We start from the raw sequence: 20,136 nt of genomic DNA, 5'->3' as shown, positions 1-20,136 counted from the left end.
GCCGCTTGGCTCCTGATGATCAGGATTAAAACCATGGTTTTGACTCAGTGACCCTCTCTGGTTGCTATCAGGACCTTAGAGTGTGCATATTTGTGTTCCAGTCAGTCACTATGCCAGCTGATTTCACTGATTAGGTCAGCTGGCTTTGAGGTGTGCAAATCAGTGTCCGTGCATACAGTATGTGAGTGTCATAGTACACTGAAGTAGGAGTGGGCAGTATACTGGTTTTTACCAAGTTATATTTCTCTCATGACCAATATTTTAGCAAAAGCTGCCCATAATGTCTTACTCTCTCACACACACAAAAGGAGAACTCCTATACAAATACACTTGGTCCTAGCCTTGATAGTTAGATTCCACAGAGTGAAAAGAGGTAGAAACATGTTTTAGTATTAGTATCCTTTTAAAGTGTGTACTAAAAAAAAGCCCTACAGTGATATTGACCACTCATGCTCTTCAATCCAATCAAATTTATTTATAAAGCACCTTTAAAAACAACAGTGCTGTAGCGTAATAAAGCACAATATTTAAACAGTGAAGAGATGAGGAGAAACAGGAAGTGATGAGGCCTGCCTAATGAGAAGTGGCAAACCATTCCACAATTTGGGAGCTGCTACCGCAAAGGCCCGATCGCCCCTCAGCTTCAGCCTTGTTTTGGGAGCAACTTATTAGCTGATCTTAGCGATCGTGAGGGAGTGTAAAGCTGAAGTAGGTCAGCGAGGTACGGCGGAGCAAGTCCATTAAGACACTTGTATACAAACAATAGTAACTTAGATGATGAAAGAGATGTTCATGTCTGTGAGTTCTTGTCAAAAGTGCAGGCAGCAGTATTCTGAATATGTTCAAGCCGGGCCATGGAAGTCTGGCTAACGCCAACATAAAGAGCTTTACAATAATCCAGTTGAGTAGTTATGAAGGCATGCATACAGATTTGATTTAACCTTGGCTATTGATCTCAATTGAAAGAAGCTTTTTCTATAACACAGCTTATCTGCTTATCAATCTGAAAATCAGAGTCTAATATTACCCCCAGGATTTTAGCCATGGGTTTGCTGTAAAGGATCAAAGGACCAAGATCAACAGGGTGGGTGGTGCCAAATAGTATAAACTCAGTTGTTTTTTCATTAGCACTTAGAAAATGTATTCGATTGGGAAGGCATTGGTACACTTCAGGGGAACATGTATATTTGACGATCATCTGCATAAAAATGGAACAGCATGTTTCTGAAAAAAATTAACATAAATAAATTAGGAGAAGAACACGCTCCAGAAAAGTAGTTTTTCCACAAAGTGACTCACAGATATTTGTGATGGTGACAATATTAAGAGTAAACAAACACGAGCCTGTGTATTGATTGTAACAAGAGAACCATGAACAGTAAATAATTAGAATCCCTTCACTTTTAGGGTCCAGTGAGAAAATTGTTCAGTAAGACAATGGTTCTCTCCTGAGTTACAGAATTTAACTGAAGCCAAAGTCATGTTATACTAAAATAGCAAAGTTACCCTCGGTAAGATGAGCAGCACGGATATTGCAGTACTTTGGGGTCATGCTCATCCAGCAGCAGAGTAGAGAAACCAATGATCCTTGGGGAAATAATATAAATCTTTCTACTATACTTGGCAGCCAAGCACTTTGCAGTGCTCCTGTGAGGACTGCTCAGTGGGAGATAAGTAGAATTGCCAGTGGATGCAAACAGGTGTTTATACGTAATATTTTCTTTCTACTCAGACATCCCACCACATGGCCTACAAAATGCCTGCACATTATTATTATTTTTAGAAGTTGTTGAGCAAAAACAAATGTGCAATTTTAGCTCTAAGGCCAAATCATTTAGGGAACCATAAATTATTTCATCTGCTGGATAAGACCTAAGTGTGTCTTTAATATTATTGTTTTTGATGAATGATGAAAATGAGAGAGAGTAGGACAGATGGAGGGAAGATAGTGTCCAAGGAAGTGCAGAGGATTAGTAAAAAGGAAGTAAGGAAGGACAGCTATGAGTGGAAAGGCAGTTGGCCCAGATGACATACAGTATAGTATGGAGCAGATTGTTAATCGCAATCTTGGAGAGGGAGAAAATACCTGAGGAATGGAGAAGAAGTGGAGTGGTACCACTTTTCAAGAACAATGGCTGTACTAACAGAGGTATAAAGTTGCTCAGCCACAACATGAAAATGCGGGAAAGAGTTGCTGAGGCTCGGTTAAGGAAAGAAGTCAGCGATTAGCAGTGTGGGTTCATGCCAAGAAAGAGTACAGCAGATGTGATATTTGCTTTAACAGTGCTGATGGGGAAGTTTAGAGAAGGCAAGAAGGAGTTGCACTGTGTCTTTGTGGATCTAGAGAAAGCTTATGATCAGGTGCCAAGAGAGGAAGTGTGGTGTTGTATGAAGAAGTCGGGAGTGGTAGAGAAGTATGTGAGGAGCAAAAGAGGAAGACCACAGATAAGGTTCATGGATGTTGGGAACGAGGACATGAGGACAGTTGGAGTCGCAAAAGTAAACTTGTTGTTTTGCATTCATAGTCCCTGGGCAGGTACATGGATCAGATCAAATCAAATAAATCAGGAGAAAAAATTAAAAAGAACAATTAACAGTTAGCAGTTCACACACACACACACACACACCATCACACTAATTCACAGATGTGCAAGCTTGCTTAAAGGATAGCCACTGCATAATAAAAAGATAACCCTGAACCATTGCTGCTGCAGATAAGTGTGTGTGTGTGTGTGTGTGTGTGTGTGTGTGTCTACACTACACACACATGAATCTGCCTCCCAAAATTCCTCACTATCAGCACATACAGCTACAGGTGCTGCTGCAGCAGCCGTTTGCCTGGGACACTGACAGCAATATTGCAGCTGACAGACCCCACAAGGTGATCAGCACATCATCTACCCATCCCTATCAGTCACTCCCCAGTTTCCACTTCGACTGTCAAGGCTGTACTTTGGGCAGGACGATAAAGAACTGCGCCCATCTGGTTTTTCCACTAATCTTGACTAATGGAAAAACAACGACTGCAGAGCTCCTGACAGTGCTCATCATGTTAGTAGTTTGTTTCCATCTTGTACAGTGTGGCAAACAAACCTCTGGGTCAAGAGGAAGGGCTCTTTAATACGGACTAATGAGAAACATTAACTGAGGTTTTGGATAAGAGGCATCCACTGCTTTTTACAGGTGCTTTACAGGTACTTATAGACTGTTGCTGCTGCTGCTGCTGCTGCTGCTGCTGCTATAAATAAGTGGAGCATACTATGCAAGTTTTCTCATTGTTTTGTTTCCAGTGAAATTCAAAGATAAGGAGTCAGATGGACAGATAAGTGGTGACTTAGATATGAAATAGTGGACTCAATGGCCCCCCATTCACCAAAATTCCTTCAAGGCCATTTTTCTGAATACACGTTTCATATTAGTACCAAGAGGTAGTCAGAGGTAGTCATGAATATTAATGTCCAATCAATTGTGAGGTGGTCCCCTTGACCTTGCAAAAACAGCTGGTTGTAAAATACAGAGATTAGGACGGGTGCAGTGCTCAGGTTGGATTACGTGAACCTGAGGACCACTGGGTCAGAGTATGCTGGACCATGTGTAAGGGTCATTTGTAGTTCAAGCCATAACAGAGTGGCAATAACAATATATATATATACATAATTCAATTCTGACTTATAAACAAATACCTAGAAATAATGAATGCAAAATGAATGCACAAATCTTCAAATACGTTTGTGCTTTTAAGGTCCTCGCTCTCTCCCTCTTTTGCATGCACTCTCTCTTTGTCATTGTCTGCCTCTTTCTGTCTCAAATGATATACAGTATTTTGTACAAGTGGGAGCTCTGATGTATTATTAAGGCTGAAATAGTCATTCAGTCGGAGTAAAATGAATTTGTTCCTTTCTTTTGTTGAGTCTGGGTGTGGTTCCATTATACTTGAAGTCAAACACTTACTTCACATTACTTCATAAGTCGTCAAATGAACTGTAGGCATTGTTGAACAGGGCCACAGACAAAGCTGTGGCACAGGTGACTGCTCATGAATAGGTATTGAACAAATGTGGAAAAAAAAAACTGTCTGAGAAAAAGACTTTGCAAGCCAGTGATTCATTTTTGTCATTCATGTGTCTCTATAAGAAATCCACTAATTGAATAGTGCATACTGTAAATGTAACTCTGCTGTTTAGACACTCATTGTCATGCATATTCAGTGTGTATAAAATCCCCCAAACAGATTTAAACAGTCAAGTTACCTAGCAGCTTAGTGCCACACAAGGTGTGGAATTGTTTTTTTTGTGAGATGATAAGCCAGCTAACCAACCCAGAAAATCCCCCCTACACCGTGCCCATTTTAGACCATATCCCTGTCAGACATGCTGTGGCCAGCACACCATATCTCCTCTTTGTACTGCCAGCTCTGCTCTCTTTGCTCTATCATCATTATACTTTAGCTGCACTTTAGTTATTATACACAGAAGAATAAACACAATTTTCTCACCGTAAAAACCAGATTTTTAACAAGTGAACTGCCTCGTGTGAATGACACGCCGCTGATCCACCCGTTTGTACTTCTCCTTCCACCAGCACCGTGGTCTACTCTACCTATGGCACTAAAATACCACACAAATAAAAAAATCATACGGTGTTTGTTTGTTTTCAATGCTAGCAATATGTAGCTACAACACATGACACACTACCTTCACCTTTTGATCACATTCTTGTCAACTTAGTTCATTGGATCTACATCAGAGTTTAGATTTCTTCCAACACTAGATGTTCCTTTTGCACATTTGATTGTTTTTACATGCGAGAAGTGTCATTATTGCTCATTATTGCTCATTATTGCAATTACTGCATTCTCACAAGCCTCCACCCTTGTCCCTCTCTTGTCTTTATTCTAACCTTGCTTAGCCTTTCAATCACCAGCTCTGCCTTATTTTCCCATTTCACCTACTTCCTTTGGAAAATCATTGTATGTGAAGGCAGGCACTCTCCAGCCATAAGCAATCTTGTTTTGGCACCAAGTGACACATTACTGGCCACAACGAGATCTAAGATTTGATTAAGCAGAGATGATTTGCATTTTTCTCAGTGAACTTTGTCCAAAAGTATGTAACATGATTTTCAAACGTGTATTTATTAATAACATTTGTGCATTTTTTTCTCTAAAACGCGCAATGCAGCAAAGTACAATTCTATTCACTGTATGTAATCCAATACTTCCGTTCCTCTATATGCATTTCATTCTGGCACTGAAGTTCTCATGCAGAGCCTTGTTTTAAACTCTTGGATGAACATTCATTGCCATCATTAGGATTCATTTCAATCAAATGAAAGAAACGAGGGAACTTATTCTCTTGAGTTTTCTACAAGACAAGTGAGAAATGATATAAGATAAATCCCGCAAAGACTCCCTTCCTTAAAAGTCAATTGCACTTTTAATTTGATGTATCAGTATCTGTTAATGTGTTCCAGTGTGTCGGAAAACCTTTGAAATTAAATCTTTGACTCGGGAGTGGAAGTGGAAAAGGTTTAATGGCAGGTGCTCAACTGAAGAAGTCTCAGAAGTGGAGCTGGATCATCCCTCATGCATTTATTTCCCTATGGGACTTATTATTACCTTTACTGTTCTGTTTTCCTCAAACTATAGTTTAAAAACCTCTTGTGCTACTTGATGGAAGGGAAGCAGACTGTCCACAGCTGCCCCTTTAGTGTCACTTTATTATTCTCTATCGTGTGAAGGTAACAGATGATTTTATTATGTTAATTGTACTGGTGCGAGAAATAAATGACTCTGTGACGACTCTGTCAAGGACAGTAAACTGAAATGTGTTCACAGTATGCTGTGTGTACATTAATTTAATAGCCACTGCTTTTGGGATAGCTTGTCTATACGTTTTACAATGGACCCCTCTGCAGTGGCTGCTAACACTTTCAGATTTGTTCCATAATGTTTCCCACCACTCGTTGCATTGTTGCAGTGTGGGCTTCGCTGTTTCTGTTTGTTTGAGAGCGGTTTTATCTGATGTAATTTTGCATATCCGCAGCCACTTGCCAGTTTCTTAACCCTGCAGTGCAGCACAACAATCCTTGTCACTGAAACCACACATTTATGATCACTGATAACTGGACTAGAATATATAACACATATTTTGATTGATTTAATGTTATTTTTAAAGCACAAATGCAAAGGGATTGTTTTACTTAAAATCATGTATTTAGCGTGGCGTTTGCATGTTCTCCCCGTGTGTGCGTGGGTTTTCTCCAGGTTCTCCTCCCACAGTCCAACGACATGCAGATTTGGTGATTAGGCAAATTGGACACTCTCGATTGACCGCATGGACGGGAGATCTGTCCAGGGTGTACCCCGCCTGTTGCCCTATGTCAGCTGAGATTGGCACAGCACCCCCCACGACTGTCATGTGGAGGATGAAGCGGTAGAAGATGGATGGGTGGAAATCATTTACTTTGCTGTTAGGGTCTGTTAGAGAGTGACCTTTTGTTAATTAACCAGCGTTGTTTGTGAATTGTCTTAAATGGATCTGTATGCTGCATTTACTTGTTATGCAGCTGCAGATGTTGTGGATATGGGTATCCACAACATCTGCAGCTGCATAACAAGTAAATGCAGCATACATTTATGCTCATACTTCTGTACTATGTTAATATTAATGAATTTACTGGGAGCCTGAGGGTTCTGTGCAGTATCTTATCTGTTCTTAGAACTGCACTTTTCTGGACAGAGATGGATGGATGGATGGGGCAAATTGTCTTTTACAGTACAAACATTGTCCAGTATTACATCTGCACAAGCAAAAACTGTTTTCCCACAAGTGCTTTTCTCCATATTTGCAGCTGCATAAGCTACATAAGCAGAGTGTCAGTGGCATAAAATGGCACAAAACCATTTGTTAGGAGTAATAGATGAGTAATGCAATTCTCTATGTTTTGTTTCTTGCTTATGGATAAAGCTACACACCTTTGACTTGACGGTACATTTGTGTAAAGAATATGTATGTTTAGCTCGCTGTCAAGCTGTTTCCGTGCGTGCACAAAAAACATAGATGCCTCCTCTGTTCCTGTCTGATCGTAATTAGAGAAGCACAGCTGCTGTGTGCACCTCCGCTGACCCTTCCTCTACAAAACTATTGATCTGTCTTGTCAAGGCCTCACCAGCGGCACCGCTGTGTGCATATTCAGATCCACTGTTTTGTTCATCAGGTTGCAGTCCCTTGATATGATCACCAAGATTAAAGCGAGGAAACGCAGTGACTCCCAGGTGAGCATCAAGCAAAATAGATTTCACTCATCTAAGAGAGCTAATGGTAGAAAGGAGTCAGTACTCAACTTCGCTAATACTGCTCAGCTTCCTGCCAGCTGTGCACTGAATTAATGTGCCGCTATGAACTGAGACTCATCAAGACAATCTGAGCCTTTTGTCTCTTTGTTGATGTTGTTGCTCATGTTGGTGTTGTGCTCAGGGGCCAGGTTCTCAAAGATTTTATTTGCCAACTGTTTGCCAATTATGTTGCATAAGGTTTTGCTTTGTAAGTTCCAGAACGGAATTAATTCCACTGTTTCATTAAAAAAACAACTTTTCTAATCAAGGTTTTGGATCAACAAACATATAATGATTGAGAAAGCTCTAAAATTAAATGAATGGTTTCTTTATTATTACTTTAATACCACCACAGTTAGGGAGTTAAAATCCATTTTGTCTGAAATAGGACAGTGGAGTGAGGAACATACCTCTCTTTTTCTCTCGCTGATCAATGAGACAGAGAGATTGTGGTCAACGTTCCACTCTCCTAAAAGGCACCACGGAACGCCCAGCCCACTTCATCTTTATCACTGGTCTGCTTCTGCTCTGACCGCAGGGACCCGATGCATGCAGCCTCATTACTGCCATAAATAGAGATCTGGCTGAACGGGCTGAGAGCGGAGTAAGCTGGCAGCTGAACATTCTCAGCAGACATTCATTCCCTCCTCGTGCCGATGTTTTGTCTTGCCTTTCCCTCCCACAAGATTTTTATTTGCCTTTTGTGAGTGCCAGCAGCTGCTTTCTCAAGTTCACCATAAACTCAGATAGCCATGATAGACAATCACCTGCACATCTCTCCCCCCCCGCCAACCCCGCGCCCACCCTGCAGCACCACTCGTGCCAACTCCCCTCCACATGGTCCAGCCTTGGCGTCACACTTGCTGACTGATGGACAATGTCTCCAACAGCTCCTGTTCTCTAATGTTTAGTCGCCAACATAATTCTCTGGTTTACAATAAGCTACATTCAGCCAGACGTCATACTCTGTGCTCTGTTTTGGTCGGTTGTATTTATCTGGTAATCTCCAAACTGTTCTCCGTCTGGCTTCAGTTAACCTTGTACTCAGCTTAGTGAGACGGCTGCTTTCTAACAAACTACATCGCTCGTGTTTTCAAGGACAGCTCATCCTTTCTGCTGAGCATGTCTTGTATGCTGGAAAAATACTACTGAGGAAAAGCTGTAATGGTAACTGTCCTGTAAATATGACTGACACATTCCAAGACCCGTAGTGATACTAGTGTTGAAGTCGAGACCATGTTAACCTCTTCTTCCCTGACCCTGCTCGAAAATGAAATGCAAACTAAATAGAGTTTATCTCTGCAATTACAAGCTCGATGTGAATTATCTTGGTATCAAAATAAAGATAACACTTGAAAGCACCACTGTATCAGAGTAAATGCAGATGGAACGCAGCATAAATAAAGGATTTTTTTCATATTAGCTTTACAAATATGCAGTAGAAGCTTAAAAACTCAAGGAAGTCATGTAACAACATGTGGACATTAGCTGTGCAAAGTATGATGCTGCTGAAGGGAAGCAGAGCAAAATTACAGAGGTTTTAGTAAAGCGATGCCTAGGCATTCTCCAATTTGGCACAGTTTGGCACGGTTTGGCACCATCTGTGCCATTGGAGATTTCTTAGACACCAAATTAGTCTAAAAAGAACTTGTTTCGAATAAAAAAGAAAAACTCTCATATCATATGGCTGTGACCAAGCCATGACCAAGACCTTTAGGGACTGAGAACAAGTCAAGACCAAGACGAGTGCCCAACAGTAGATGATATATAGTATGCCAATAAATCTGCAACTGATTGTTTGAACTCAAAATGAAATGTCCTATCTCTTCATGCGAGGCATATAATTGGAAGCATCTAGCACCAGATTGTGTTTGCTGTTTGTCTTTCTTTATATATTTGTATGCAAATTAATTCTTAGCAGTTACATAGGAAAAGAAACTTAATGGCAGACGTCTTGGTGACATCTTTTACTCATCATGAAGAGGTCCCAGCTGTTTACTGTTACAAAACTTTCTCACCGCAAATGATTTGTGTTACTGGTTACATTTGATGATGGACATTTTCCCACTAATCCGAATAATTATACACACAAATAAACCAGTAATAACCTCTAGTAACCTCTATGTAGAAGACAACTAAGGCAACTACGCACTTGTTGGACTGGAAGAAAGGGAACTTAACTTTCAACTTCAGTTCAGCTCAGAGGAAGTTTCCTTAAAAATGTAATATATTACATATTACTTATGTTTAAAAGTAACAAGTTACATTAAAATATCCCTTTCTTTATGAACTAGTTCAGAGGGCTGTACTACAAATCATGTTTAACACAATTTCTCCTTCTTAAACAGATATTTAATTATAATGATCAATAAAGGACACCAGGAAATCCTGACGTTTTGGGGCAAATCACTGTAAAAAGAATGTTATTGAAGCATTTGAGTGTCTGTAATACAGAGAATAGACTATATATTTTATTCCCCACAAAACCAGCTATAGGAAATGGGCAGTTGCAGAAAGACAAGACCGTAAAAGTCATAATTTCTATTCATTCATAATTTTTTCAAGTGTCTGTTTACCTCATTGGCTACATTAATATCACCTTAAAAGGAAACATTTTTTGTGAATTTATTAAGGTTATTAAGGTGTTGGCTTTATTACTAGACTTTGTTCAGTGTCATCATCATAAAATTTAATTATTTCTTTATCTGAGAGTCTAAATCTCTCATAGAGAATATCCTGGAAGAGAAACACTAAAATGACAACACTGTTTTGGGGGCATTTTAATCCCAAACTCTGAACATAACCTGTTTGAGACAAGGTTATTTTTTACATTACCATAAAGCGTTACGTTTGCAACGCGTTATCCCTTCACTGTTAATGTCTGGTCCGATTTCAAACTTATTCCATTGTCTGCCATTGAACAGGGAGTTATCAGAAGCTGTTCCCTACAAACATGGCGTTACTGGTCTGGCAGTTTGGAAATGTGCGACTTCAGTGTATTTCTTGTTTTGAATAGCTAATCCGAACAAATGGGAGTGCATCCTCAGTGTAATTAAACTAAGTATATTGTAAGCGCATTGTTAATTAGGTTAAAGTAATTTTGCTGCCACACAAAGGTGTCTACCTTGGTTTTCCCTGCTGCTCACTGTTTGTGCAAGAGTGCGCGTGTGTTACTCGTGCAAAGCCTGGGTCCTGTGAGAGCTTCCTCATTAAATGCCTGTCAAAATGTATACAGAACTGCCAGCTGCTCTGTCACACTGCAGGTGTGTGTGTGTGTGTGTATTTGTATTTGTTACCTTTAGGATCTTGTCAGGACAAGTAGTCCTCATGGAGACCAAAACCTGGTCCTAATCAGGGAGCCAATCTTCTCATAAAGAGGTGCTTAAGATTTGAATTGTAGTTAGCGTTAGGTATGAACTGGTTATGGTTTAGGTTACTTTTGTTTAGGCTGTCCAAATGAATTGATGCTATGAGCCATATATATGTTTTTAAAACTAATAAAAGACTGCTTCTTCCTCACGTGGGACCAGCGCCTGAGCACCTGCTACTGAACAGCAATCCATGGCTCAATGATGTCAATATACAGTACAATATGATGTGATGCAACTTCATCTTTAGCTCTCTGTGAAATAAGTTTTGCGTCCCTGTGCAGCTTCGTTCAAGACAAAACAGCACAATAAACAGTTATGACCGTTAAAAACTACATTATACAGTCACCTTGGGATTCAGATCTAATTTATCAGCTCATTGCTTTTGATTTAGGAATAGGAAACCTGGACTCTACGGTAACCAGACCATCTGTAGCAGGACTCTTTGTTTTTCCTGTCCCTGAAGATTGTTTTTTATAAATCTGGCTGTATGTCTAGGCTACTTGTCATGCTGCAGAATAAATTTGTGACCTATCTGACACCTCCCTGTTGGTTTTGTAATGATGTATTGGAGTATAACCCTCAAAAGAAACTCTAAAACTTCCTCAGTGTTGTTTTTCAGTTGGCTCGCAGAAACTCCCAAAACTCTGTTCAAGTCATTATATAATGAATACAGCATAGACAGCTTTTATAGCTTTATATTATATTAGCTAATGAGTACTGCATCTCCTGAATAATAAATGAGAGGCATAATACTTTAAGTGTATTTCTACTCCAAACACTAAGAACGCTAAATGCTGAGGTTGTTGTAGAATCCCATGTAAACGCAGCCATGCCTTGAGAAATGAACCAATAGAGGAGAAGATGAGCCAGATTACTTTTGTCAACAGACTCAGATTTCACACTCCTGAATTCAGTGACACATTTAAATGAGCTTTGATTGCAACCCCTTCACCATTCCTCCTCACTATATGCTAATGTGTACTTGTGTTTCCTTCTCTTGTGTCAGTGTCAGTGTCTCCCATCGCAAATCTCTGTCGCTCACTTCACTGCTCTTCTCATCCATCAGTCAAAACTGCCAGTTTTGCTTTACTTTACTTCCACTTAGTCGCGCCCCGTCCTCATCCACTCGTCATTCCCCTCACACACTCCCATCCCTCACTGCAGCAGTCACTATGGTATTTAGGTCTATTTACTGCGAGGCTTCCAGATTATTAAAAGCCGAGCAATTACCTTGGGCTTCGTTGTTTGCCTGAGATTTTCTCCCCTTCACAATTTTGCAAAAGTAATTAGTTTCACCTCACACCAATAATGCTGCAGCCCTGATGCTTTTAAAAAAAAAAGACACTTCCATCAATTTCCGTTACAGCTTGTCTACCTGTATGAACAAGTTGTTTACATTGTTTTTAATAATGTTCCGTGGAGTCTCCACTAATAATGTTGTGTATATTTATATTAACTTATGACACTATTCATTTAAATCCACAATGCATAGGGTAATCTTTCTGTTAGATGAATCCGTTTTGCTTTTCGCCCTTCACCGTCCTAAACTGCAGTTCATGCCAAGGTCGTCAAACACTCCAGCTTTAAATAGCTGCCTGCACTCATTAGTCCTGCTCCAATCACAGCCACTCTCTCACCAACGTGATCCATTTAAATAACACTTAACTCCCACTCACTTTCTGCTGCGCTGATGCCTCACGTCGCTGCCGCTGGCAAAGCTTTGCCACCACCACCCCAGCCTCCATCGTTCTGGAGGGGTTTTCCTACATCACACTCCCTGTTTGGCCGAACCTGTGAGCGTCTGAAGACCAGAGCCAGTCCAAGTCTAATTGCGTTTCCATCTGTTGCAATAAATTGTTTAATTATAATTATTATTTAATTTAATTATAAGAGTGCTCCTCACTGATCAAATGTAAGTCTCATATGTGATCTTCGTTTTATTTTCCCCCTTGATAGATAGATGGATGGATGGTTTTGTTTTTGTCACATAAACTCTTGAGAAAGATATGTGACACACTGTTGCTAAAGTGCTTCATCATTTGTCAGTAATCTGTCATGTCAAAGAGAGCCTCTTTTCACGTTACACAATGTACTCTTTCAGTTGTTAAAATTGAAATAAAGGCTAGTGCTCCTTTAATTATTCCCGTAAAACTCAACAAAGGGTGTCATCGTCGATTACACAAAATCAATAGGCGATAAGATGAGCCAATTTGCCACCGACTTGACTCAGTTTAGTTGACTCCTGCAGAGTTTCACAGAAGGTGATGCAGCTGTTGGTTTCCTCAAAGTCTTTGAAGTTGGACTGTGCAAAAACAAATGTGGGAAGGACGTTATTTCTTTTTGGAATGAATCGACCTGTAGTGTGACTGATACTAGCTGCTGGCTGCAGATAAGAAGTCTGGCAAGTGACTTTGATGTGCTTGACAACGTGGTATTAGTAATGTTGAGATTGATTTACTTTACTCGCAGTACCTCTGCTTTAACTCCAGTCTTAATTTACAACACTTATCACTCCACCACAGGAGGAGGACACTGTCTGCTACTAATAACCAATTCATCACATTGCACATATCGGAAAAGGTTTTTAGGCATGATGTATAGCCAAAGTCCTTTTTGCAGAAGGCTTTGCTGTAAGTTATGGTACATTTGAACCTTTTTATTCCACAGTTACTGTGGAATAAAATGTAAATGAAAAAGGAATGATTTAAATTCGGGCAAGTTAACTTTCTCTGGTATGTTGTGTGTTTTTAACAAAGTAATTCCAGGAGACATTATATGGACAAATGATCAGGACCCAAGAAAATTGGTAGTGTTTCAGGCATGAGGTCCACTTGTCCAATGTAAATAAATGTAATGTTAAGTGTGTATATCTATCTGTCCCTACATTTGTATGTGTGGATGAAAATGCATATTGTGTGTGTGCGTACGTGTGTGTGTCAGAGAGAGTGTGCATTTTCCTAAACCCCTGCTGCCTTAGATACAGCCTATTGAAGCGTGTCAGGTTTTGAAATGAAAGGGGTCGGGAACCACTGGTCCACGGCACTGGAAAGGAAGGAAAGAATAGATAGGGGGAAAAGGAAATGAGGGGTACACAGAGAAACAGGGGCGAAAGGAACGGAAAATAATGAAAAGGGTGGTGAGAAATTGTACAACTGCAACGGAGAAGATGAAGCACTCACCTGAGAAAGGGGAACATTTCCCCTGTGAGGTGGAGCACTTTTACGCAGCTTTTTAAGACTCTTTGAGATGAATGTATGGTGGTTCAACGGCGGTTGTCAGCAGTGGCCGCACCTCCATCCATCCAGGTGCCCAGGAGACTACATTACACCCTGATGGGCAGGAATGGAAAACCAATGGAGGGGATATGGGAGCGAGGGGTTAGCAATGTATGGGCACTGAGAACCATACAGACAGGCAATCTGCCATGATGTAGAGGCTCCCTTCCTTGTTCCTCCTCTCGAACCCAGCATGTCCTACTGGATCCCCTTCAAGCCCCACTGCACTCTATCGCATTGCCTTGCCAGCTGACTGACCCGACACCTGCCACACTCGTTCACACTTTTCCCTCCTTTTTTTGCTCCCAGGCCTCACTATAAGCCTTGGCAGCCTGTATCCCTCACATCCTCACACCATCGCGTTCTGAACTGATGCATAGTTTGGTTTAACTTGAAGAGAAAAGATGGGAAATGTGTTCACATTTGAGTGGAATGTAGTTTCTAACTTTGCTGGAGTTTTAGCGGCTTTGTAAATGGCTCCAGTCCAGGCATTTGCGCTTGTGTTCAGGGACAGTTAAGATCTCCGATGATAGCTGCACTGTACTTAACCTTGCTTCTGACAGTGGAGATGATCTTGTGGAAGGCATGGGCCTACTTGTTAGCACAGTGTGGGTGGTTTGATCAATTAATTAAGGGCAGCTAAGGAAAACTCCACATTGTGAAAGCACAAAAATCAATGTCACTGAAATATGTATACCTCAGTGGGGCTGCAATGGTAGAATTGTGTATTTATTGATTCTTACTAAATTCTTGGCTGACTTTATTTTACAGACTTGTTTTTTTTCCCGTGCCTACTGGCAGTGCACATGCACTGTGGTGTATGTTAATGCTTTTTGAATGCAATTTGTTTTTTAAGCTGATCATTTATTATTGAGTGTGTAAGGATGTGGTTTTCAAATACATCTTGTAGCCTGGGATGTGTCACTTTGTTTTGTTTTTGATTGGTTGTCGGCACACTTTTATGGATTTGAATTCATTTAAACAGTGGGTTTGACGTGTTAATTTACAGTTTAAGGGTGTTTTGTTGATATCCTTTTACGGGTGACTGGTTTAGAAAATAAAGACCATTTATACACTTTTTTAGCACAGTGCTGCAGGTCATTGATCTGTCACATGAATGCATTTGTATGGCTAGTTAGTCACATGAGCTCAGTCTAAATAAACACTCGTGTCAGTTGATGCGATTAGACTGGAGGGAATAGAAGAAAACATTGGAAGAAGTGATGATGGTGTTTGGTGATGTCTATTGTGTGGCATAAGTGCCTGGATTTGTTTTGTTTGTTGTTAATGTTTTCATTATTATTATTATTGATATGTCTACACTACCAGCTACAGTACTAAAGTACTACACTTTGTGTGTACTTGTGTGGTATAATATTTTCACCTGAAATAGTAGTCACTTAAATAATTATGTACATTTTTACATCCATACTTGTACTTTTAATTAGCCTCAATGATTAGTCACTGAAAAACCCTGGCACGGACGCCAGAGTTGTCCTCACTTGTAATTTATCCTAGGCTTTCCTTAGAGTGCTTCTTTCTTCTGGTGTTTGTACTATTTTTATTCTGCAGTTTACGCACATGTTCTCGTTTTTGTTTTTTCAATCTTTTAAGGTTGTCCCGTCTGCTGAAAATGTCAAAGTCAAGCACAAATTGTTCTGACATCAAACCATCTGTGCAGGTTCCCTATGTCAAGGTAGCTCCAGAGGATATACTGAAGGTCCAGTTTCCCCGGTTCACCACTCTGGACCTGAGGCCAACCAACACTGACATCAGCCTGGCAGTGGCTGGCCTCCTGACCTTCTTTAACAGCACCACCGCCTGCCTCATCTGTGCCCATGCTGACTGTGAGTACAGCACTCACACGCCGCTCACACCTTCCTCTCACACTGCCTTGTTTAACATCTGCCAACAAAGTGCAAACATTTTTGTCAAATGTCTGTTCTTATTTCACATGTTAGCACACACGAGCGGCTGGTGCGTACGCCGAATGTGTGCTGACAACAGATGCAGCGTTTATCAACATCACACTCCCTTCTATAGCAGCTGCTGGGCTCCACAGCTATAGCTCTCACTCCTCCCTAACGCCCTCCTGCAGCATGCCTGGCATCTGCATCACAACAGCAAATTACATTTACTACAAAAATTAAATTGAAGTAATAGCCCATCACGTTGTGTCATTTATAATCATTCCTAAACCTTTAGTCTCAATGTGATGTCTGTAAGACTGTGTGCACTTTAAAGCGCTGCCTCCTGAGGAGTGTTTCTTGGTCAAAGGCACTCATTAGATTCCACAGATACTAAACCATATGACCATGATAAAAGCTTGGAAATGACCTTAGGGGCTGTTAGTTGTGTAAATAGAATAGGAGATTAACTCATTGCCCGTTCCCACCCTCTTATAGTCCAGCAAGTAGTAATTACAACTCCCCAGACAAAGGCGCTATGACCCTGAGTGGTACCCAATAACCTTTTTCCTAATCAGAAAGAGGCTTTGAAGAAGGAAAATTCACTTGAGACATCAACCACGTGTCAAAGAGCCCAGAGATAGCAATGAACCACAAGTGAGCCGCCCACCTCATCCATGTCTAATTTTCAGTTCTTCTGCCCTTTCCACTTCCTCTTTGACTCTCTCTGCTTTGGGAGTTTTCTTCTCATTGTAGATTTGTCTGTTAAAGCACCATGTAACGTTACCAATCAGAATCCGAATGTGTCAATTCACGGTTTTTAATTTAGGTACAATAAATACAAAAGTGAGTATGCCTCTCTTTTAATTGTCTTTGACTCCATGCATTTTGATGTTGATGTAGTGTTTAATTATGCGGACACTATAAACTGTAGTGGGGATGAATATTAAACACACCATAATTAATTTTATCTATGAAACAGTTATCTCGCCTAACCCCACTTAATAACCCGTCAAAAAAGTATCATTAATTGTTTTTCCCTGTGGATGTTTCTCTACCTGTCTGTCATCTTTCTAACTCGGTGCCCAGATTCTATTTCTGTGACATTTATTCCACAGAGAGCTGAGGAGTACGGCTCTGTAAAGAACTGTGATAACAAGCGAGCCTTTTAGGCACATTCTGACTTTAATATTTGTGAGTTTGGAGAGTGGAAACTCATTTTCACATTACTTTCTTTTCTCGGTGGCTGTGTATGGGTGTGCGGGTCGGAGAGGGGTTTCATATTCTGTAAGTGGGCTACATGAGGATTGGAAAAGGAAATTAAATGAAGTGAAAGAAAATTGGGAAAATGGCAGTGAGATAGAGGAGACGTAGGGGAGGCCGAAATTATGGGGAGGAAATGATGCTGTTTGGCAGACGTAAGAGAGGTGAGAATCTAGCGATTGGGTTGAAGGAAGGAGAGAATGCAACCACGCTGTAATTATACAAGACTAACAAGAGAAAGAGAGAGTCCAGGAAATGACGTAGCCATGCTGATTGTGCACTCTAATTTGACCCCTGTTTATGTGATGGAAAATGCAGAAAAATGGCAGCATGCCTGGATTTGTGTGTTTATATTGTGTGTATGTGTGCCAAAGTCAGTGTTCTGCAGTAGCATCACCTGAAACACATTTGACTTTGGCTCCAGCCTCTGCCGCTCCTCCCTGCCCGTCAACTCATGCAGTCATTCGGTTGGTTGGCAGCCTGCTGTCGTTGGCTTGTCCACATGTGTCGTCCTCCTTAATCACCCAAGCCAGTGACAGCCTAATAGACCATGGCCAAATCATGAATATTTTCCATCCATGGCTGAAGCGGCAGGGGTAGAAAGAAAGCTGCGCCCCAAAGGCATGGTGCACACCAGGACAGACATTAATCTAGCTAACCTCCACTATCAATGGCAGTGCAGTCGCAGCTGCAGTACTTTAACTCGGGACAGAATACTGTCACATTTTTCAGGACTGCTGGGTGGCCCTACCTGTCATGTGCTGGGACTGTTGGTACAGTAAATAAAAGGGGAGCCATTAAAATGCATGCACGGAAGGCTTCGTGTTTCATATTATGCACCATCTTAGCCTGCATGCATCCCACACTCGCCGGCGTCGTGCTACGTGCAGCGGCGCACTTTCATTAGTGAGATGATTGGTGCAGCTGTCGGTGTAAGCTGGAAGAGAACAGGCTCTGGGGTCTAAGTGGACCTGCAGTGCAGGTACACCATGTAAGTTCGTTGGAACAGTGGGCCTCGAATGCTTGCAGAGCGTATTTCCACCTTTGGCACAGTTTGAGAGCGAAGTTTGCCATTTTCGCTCACTGCCTTGTTCCACTGAAGTTATAGTGAAAAACATCACTTCCACTACTTGTACTAAGGTTTCCATTATAATCTGCTCAGTAATACAACACGTTTTATGCTAATTGTCCTTTTTTTTTTTTAACTCTGGTAATGAGTGGGTGTATATGTCTTTTAATAACTTCTCAATCTTCACCACTGACAGTGTGTGGGTGTCGCCGACTGTGTCTCTGTGCTTCACATGCTGTGACACTGCCACCAGTAACCTGTAATTAGCATTAAATGGAAGAGAGGCCTCAGTGTGCTTGTGAAGCTTGTGTATATAAAGGTGTAAGAATGACAGAAGCAAGGTAAATACGAGTGAAGGTGTTTGTGACTTTTATGATAGTAATTATAGTGCGAGTACTGATGATCCTGTTGCAGGGAGGGTGGTGGAAATTGTACTATTAGTCATTTACAGCACTTCGATTTGAAAGCCTCTCATTAAATAGATAGAAGGTCAGATTAGTGGTGTTTTTTGTTAAAAAATTGAAGACATAGATTAATGAGCATTGGGGTTTTTGAAGAGTGGTTGGAGTTTGTGCCTACACATGCAAAATGTGCAGAATCGCTCTTTGATTAAACGATATGCAAAAGCCTTTTCTTATTCTCTGTCTACTTTTTAAAGTGGGATTGAGGCTCATCTCTTACTTGTATTAATGTAATATGGATATTTCAAAAGCAAAGACATCAATAGGCATTTTTTAGTGATGTAAGGCACTGTTGTATAGGAGGGATTTTCAAATGATGATAGCCATGTTTCCATCCAACAGAATTGTGTATGGACAAAGACGCGTGTTTCCAAAACTATCATTGCGACAATCATTGTCTGATAGTTAGTGGCCTTTAAATTATTGCAAAGGAAAGCACCTTAGCTCTTAACGCTCACCTGGTTGCACCTGCGGCATGGATCTGTCCCGCAGGTGCATGGTAAATTGCTGTGGGAATACACAACTCTTTCGTGTTGTTGAGTCACAGTTATGACTCATTTTATATTGCATTATTCGTCATGAGATAGATTTTTAGTAGCAATAATTGTGCAAAAGTCACAAAATAGACCTTTTTTCTTTTCTTTTTGTTCATAAAAACGAGCCAAGTGAACAGAACTGTGACATATTTCCAAATTTCACAAATTCAATAAGATTTTAAACATGTTGAGTACTTTTTGCTCAGGTGTGTTTATATAGTTGGTGAAAATGGAAAAAAAGGATTGCTTATAGCCTCTGTATAAACATCAAAGATGTAAATGTAAATTATATCTTCTCATCACTTCACACATTATGTCCTTATTTAAATCACATGTTTATGTGCAAACAATTTCCATTTTTGATGTGCCACATTTTTTTTTTAAAAACTCAGCCAAGTGTAAGAATAGCATTCTGCAATATTATTAAATGTGTGTTGTTTTAATTTCTGGCATTTACAAATGGCTGGAGCCCCACATGGTGGCAAGTTGAGTTTAAATCCATTAGGGAGCTTTTGTGCCTTCCTCTCCCCTGGTGTAATTTATTTCACAGTTAAACTGTTTTTAAAGACAAGATAAAAAGTCACTAAAGTGAAATCTCACTTGATCAGATGAACAAACCTAATTTTGCAGTTTCCAGTGTGCCTGTAAAGAAAAATAGGAGCGCTGTTCGCAGAGAGAAGGGGGAATGAGCAGCAGCGGCACCAGATTAGATCAGCACCATCCACACCGTGGCAGATGGATTTGAATCAGTATTGATGGTTCCACTTTTGTGGCTCTTTGGGTTAATGGAACGATACGCTCAGACATACTTTAAATGTTTTGACACATGATCCTGTCTATAGCATTTTAAATTGATGGGCCTCCACACTGGCAGAGTCAAAAAAATATGTCTCACTCTCTGCTCAAAGCCAAATGATG

The 20,136-nt window shown here is 40.6% G+C and overlaps 1 protein-coding gene across 2 annotated transcripts in view; it reads left to right on the top strand.

Moving 5' to 3' along the window:
- grik4 (glutamate receptor, ionotropic, kainate 4) overlaps positions 1-20,136 on the top strand; it is a 184,762-nt gene that overhangs the window by 86,443 nt on the left and 78,183 nt on the right. For both annotated transcript variants that reach the window (XM_058634603.1, XM_058634602.1), the window contains exon 5: positions 15,664-15,829. In XM_058634603.1, coding sequence (XP_058490586.1) covers positions 15,664-15,829 — 166 coding nt within the window. The remainder of the gene's footprint in view (positions 1-15,663; positions 15,830-20,136) is intronic.

This window comes from Solea solea, chromosome 7, assembly GCF_958295425.1.
Source record: "Solea solea chromosome 7, fSolSol10.1, whole genome shotgun sequence".
Classification (NCBI taxonomy): Eukaryota; Metazoa; Chordata; class Actinopteri; order Pleuronectiformes; family Soleidae; genus Solea; species Solea solea.
Note: the sequence above shows the minus strand (reverse complement) of the source record. Positions and strands in the feature narration are given on the sequence as shown.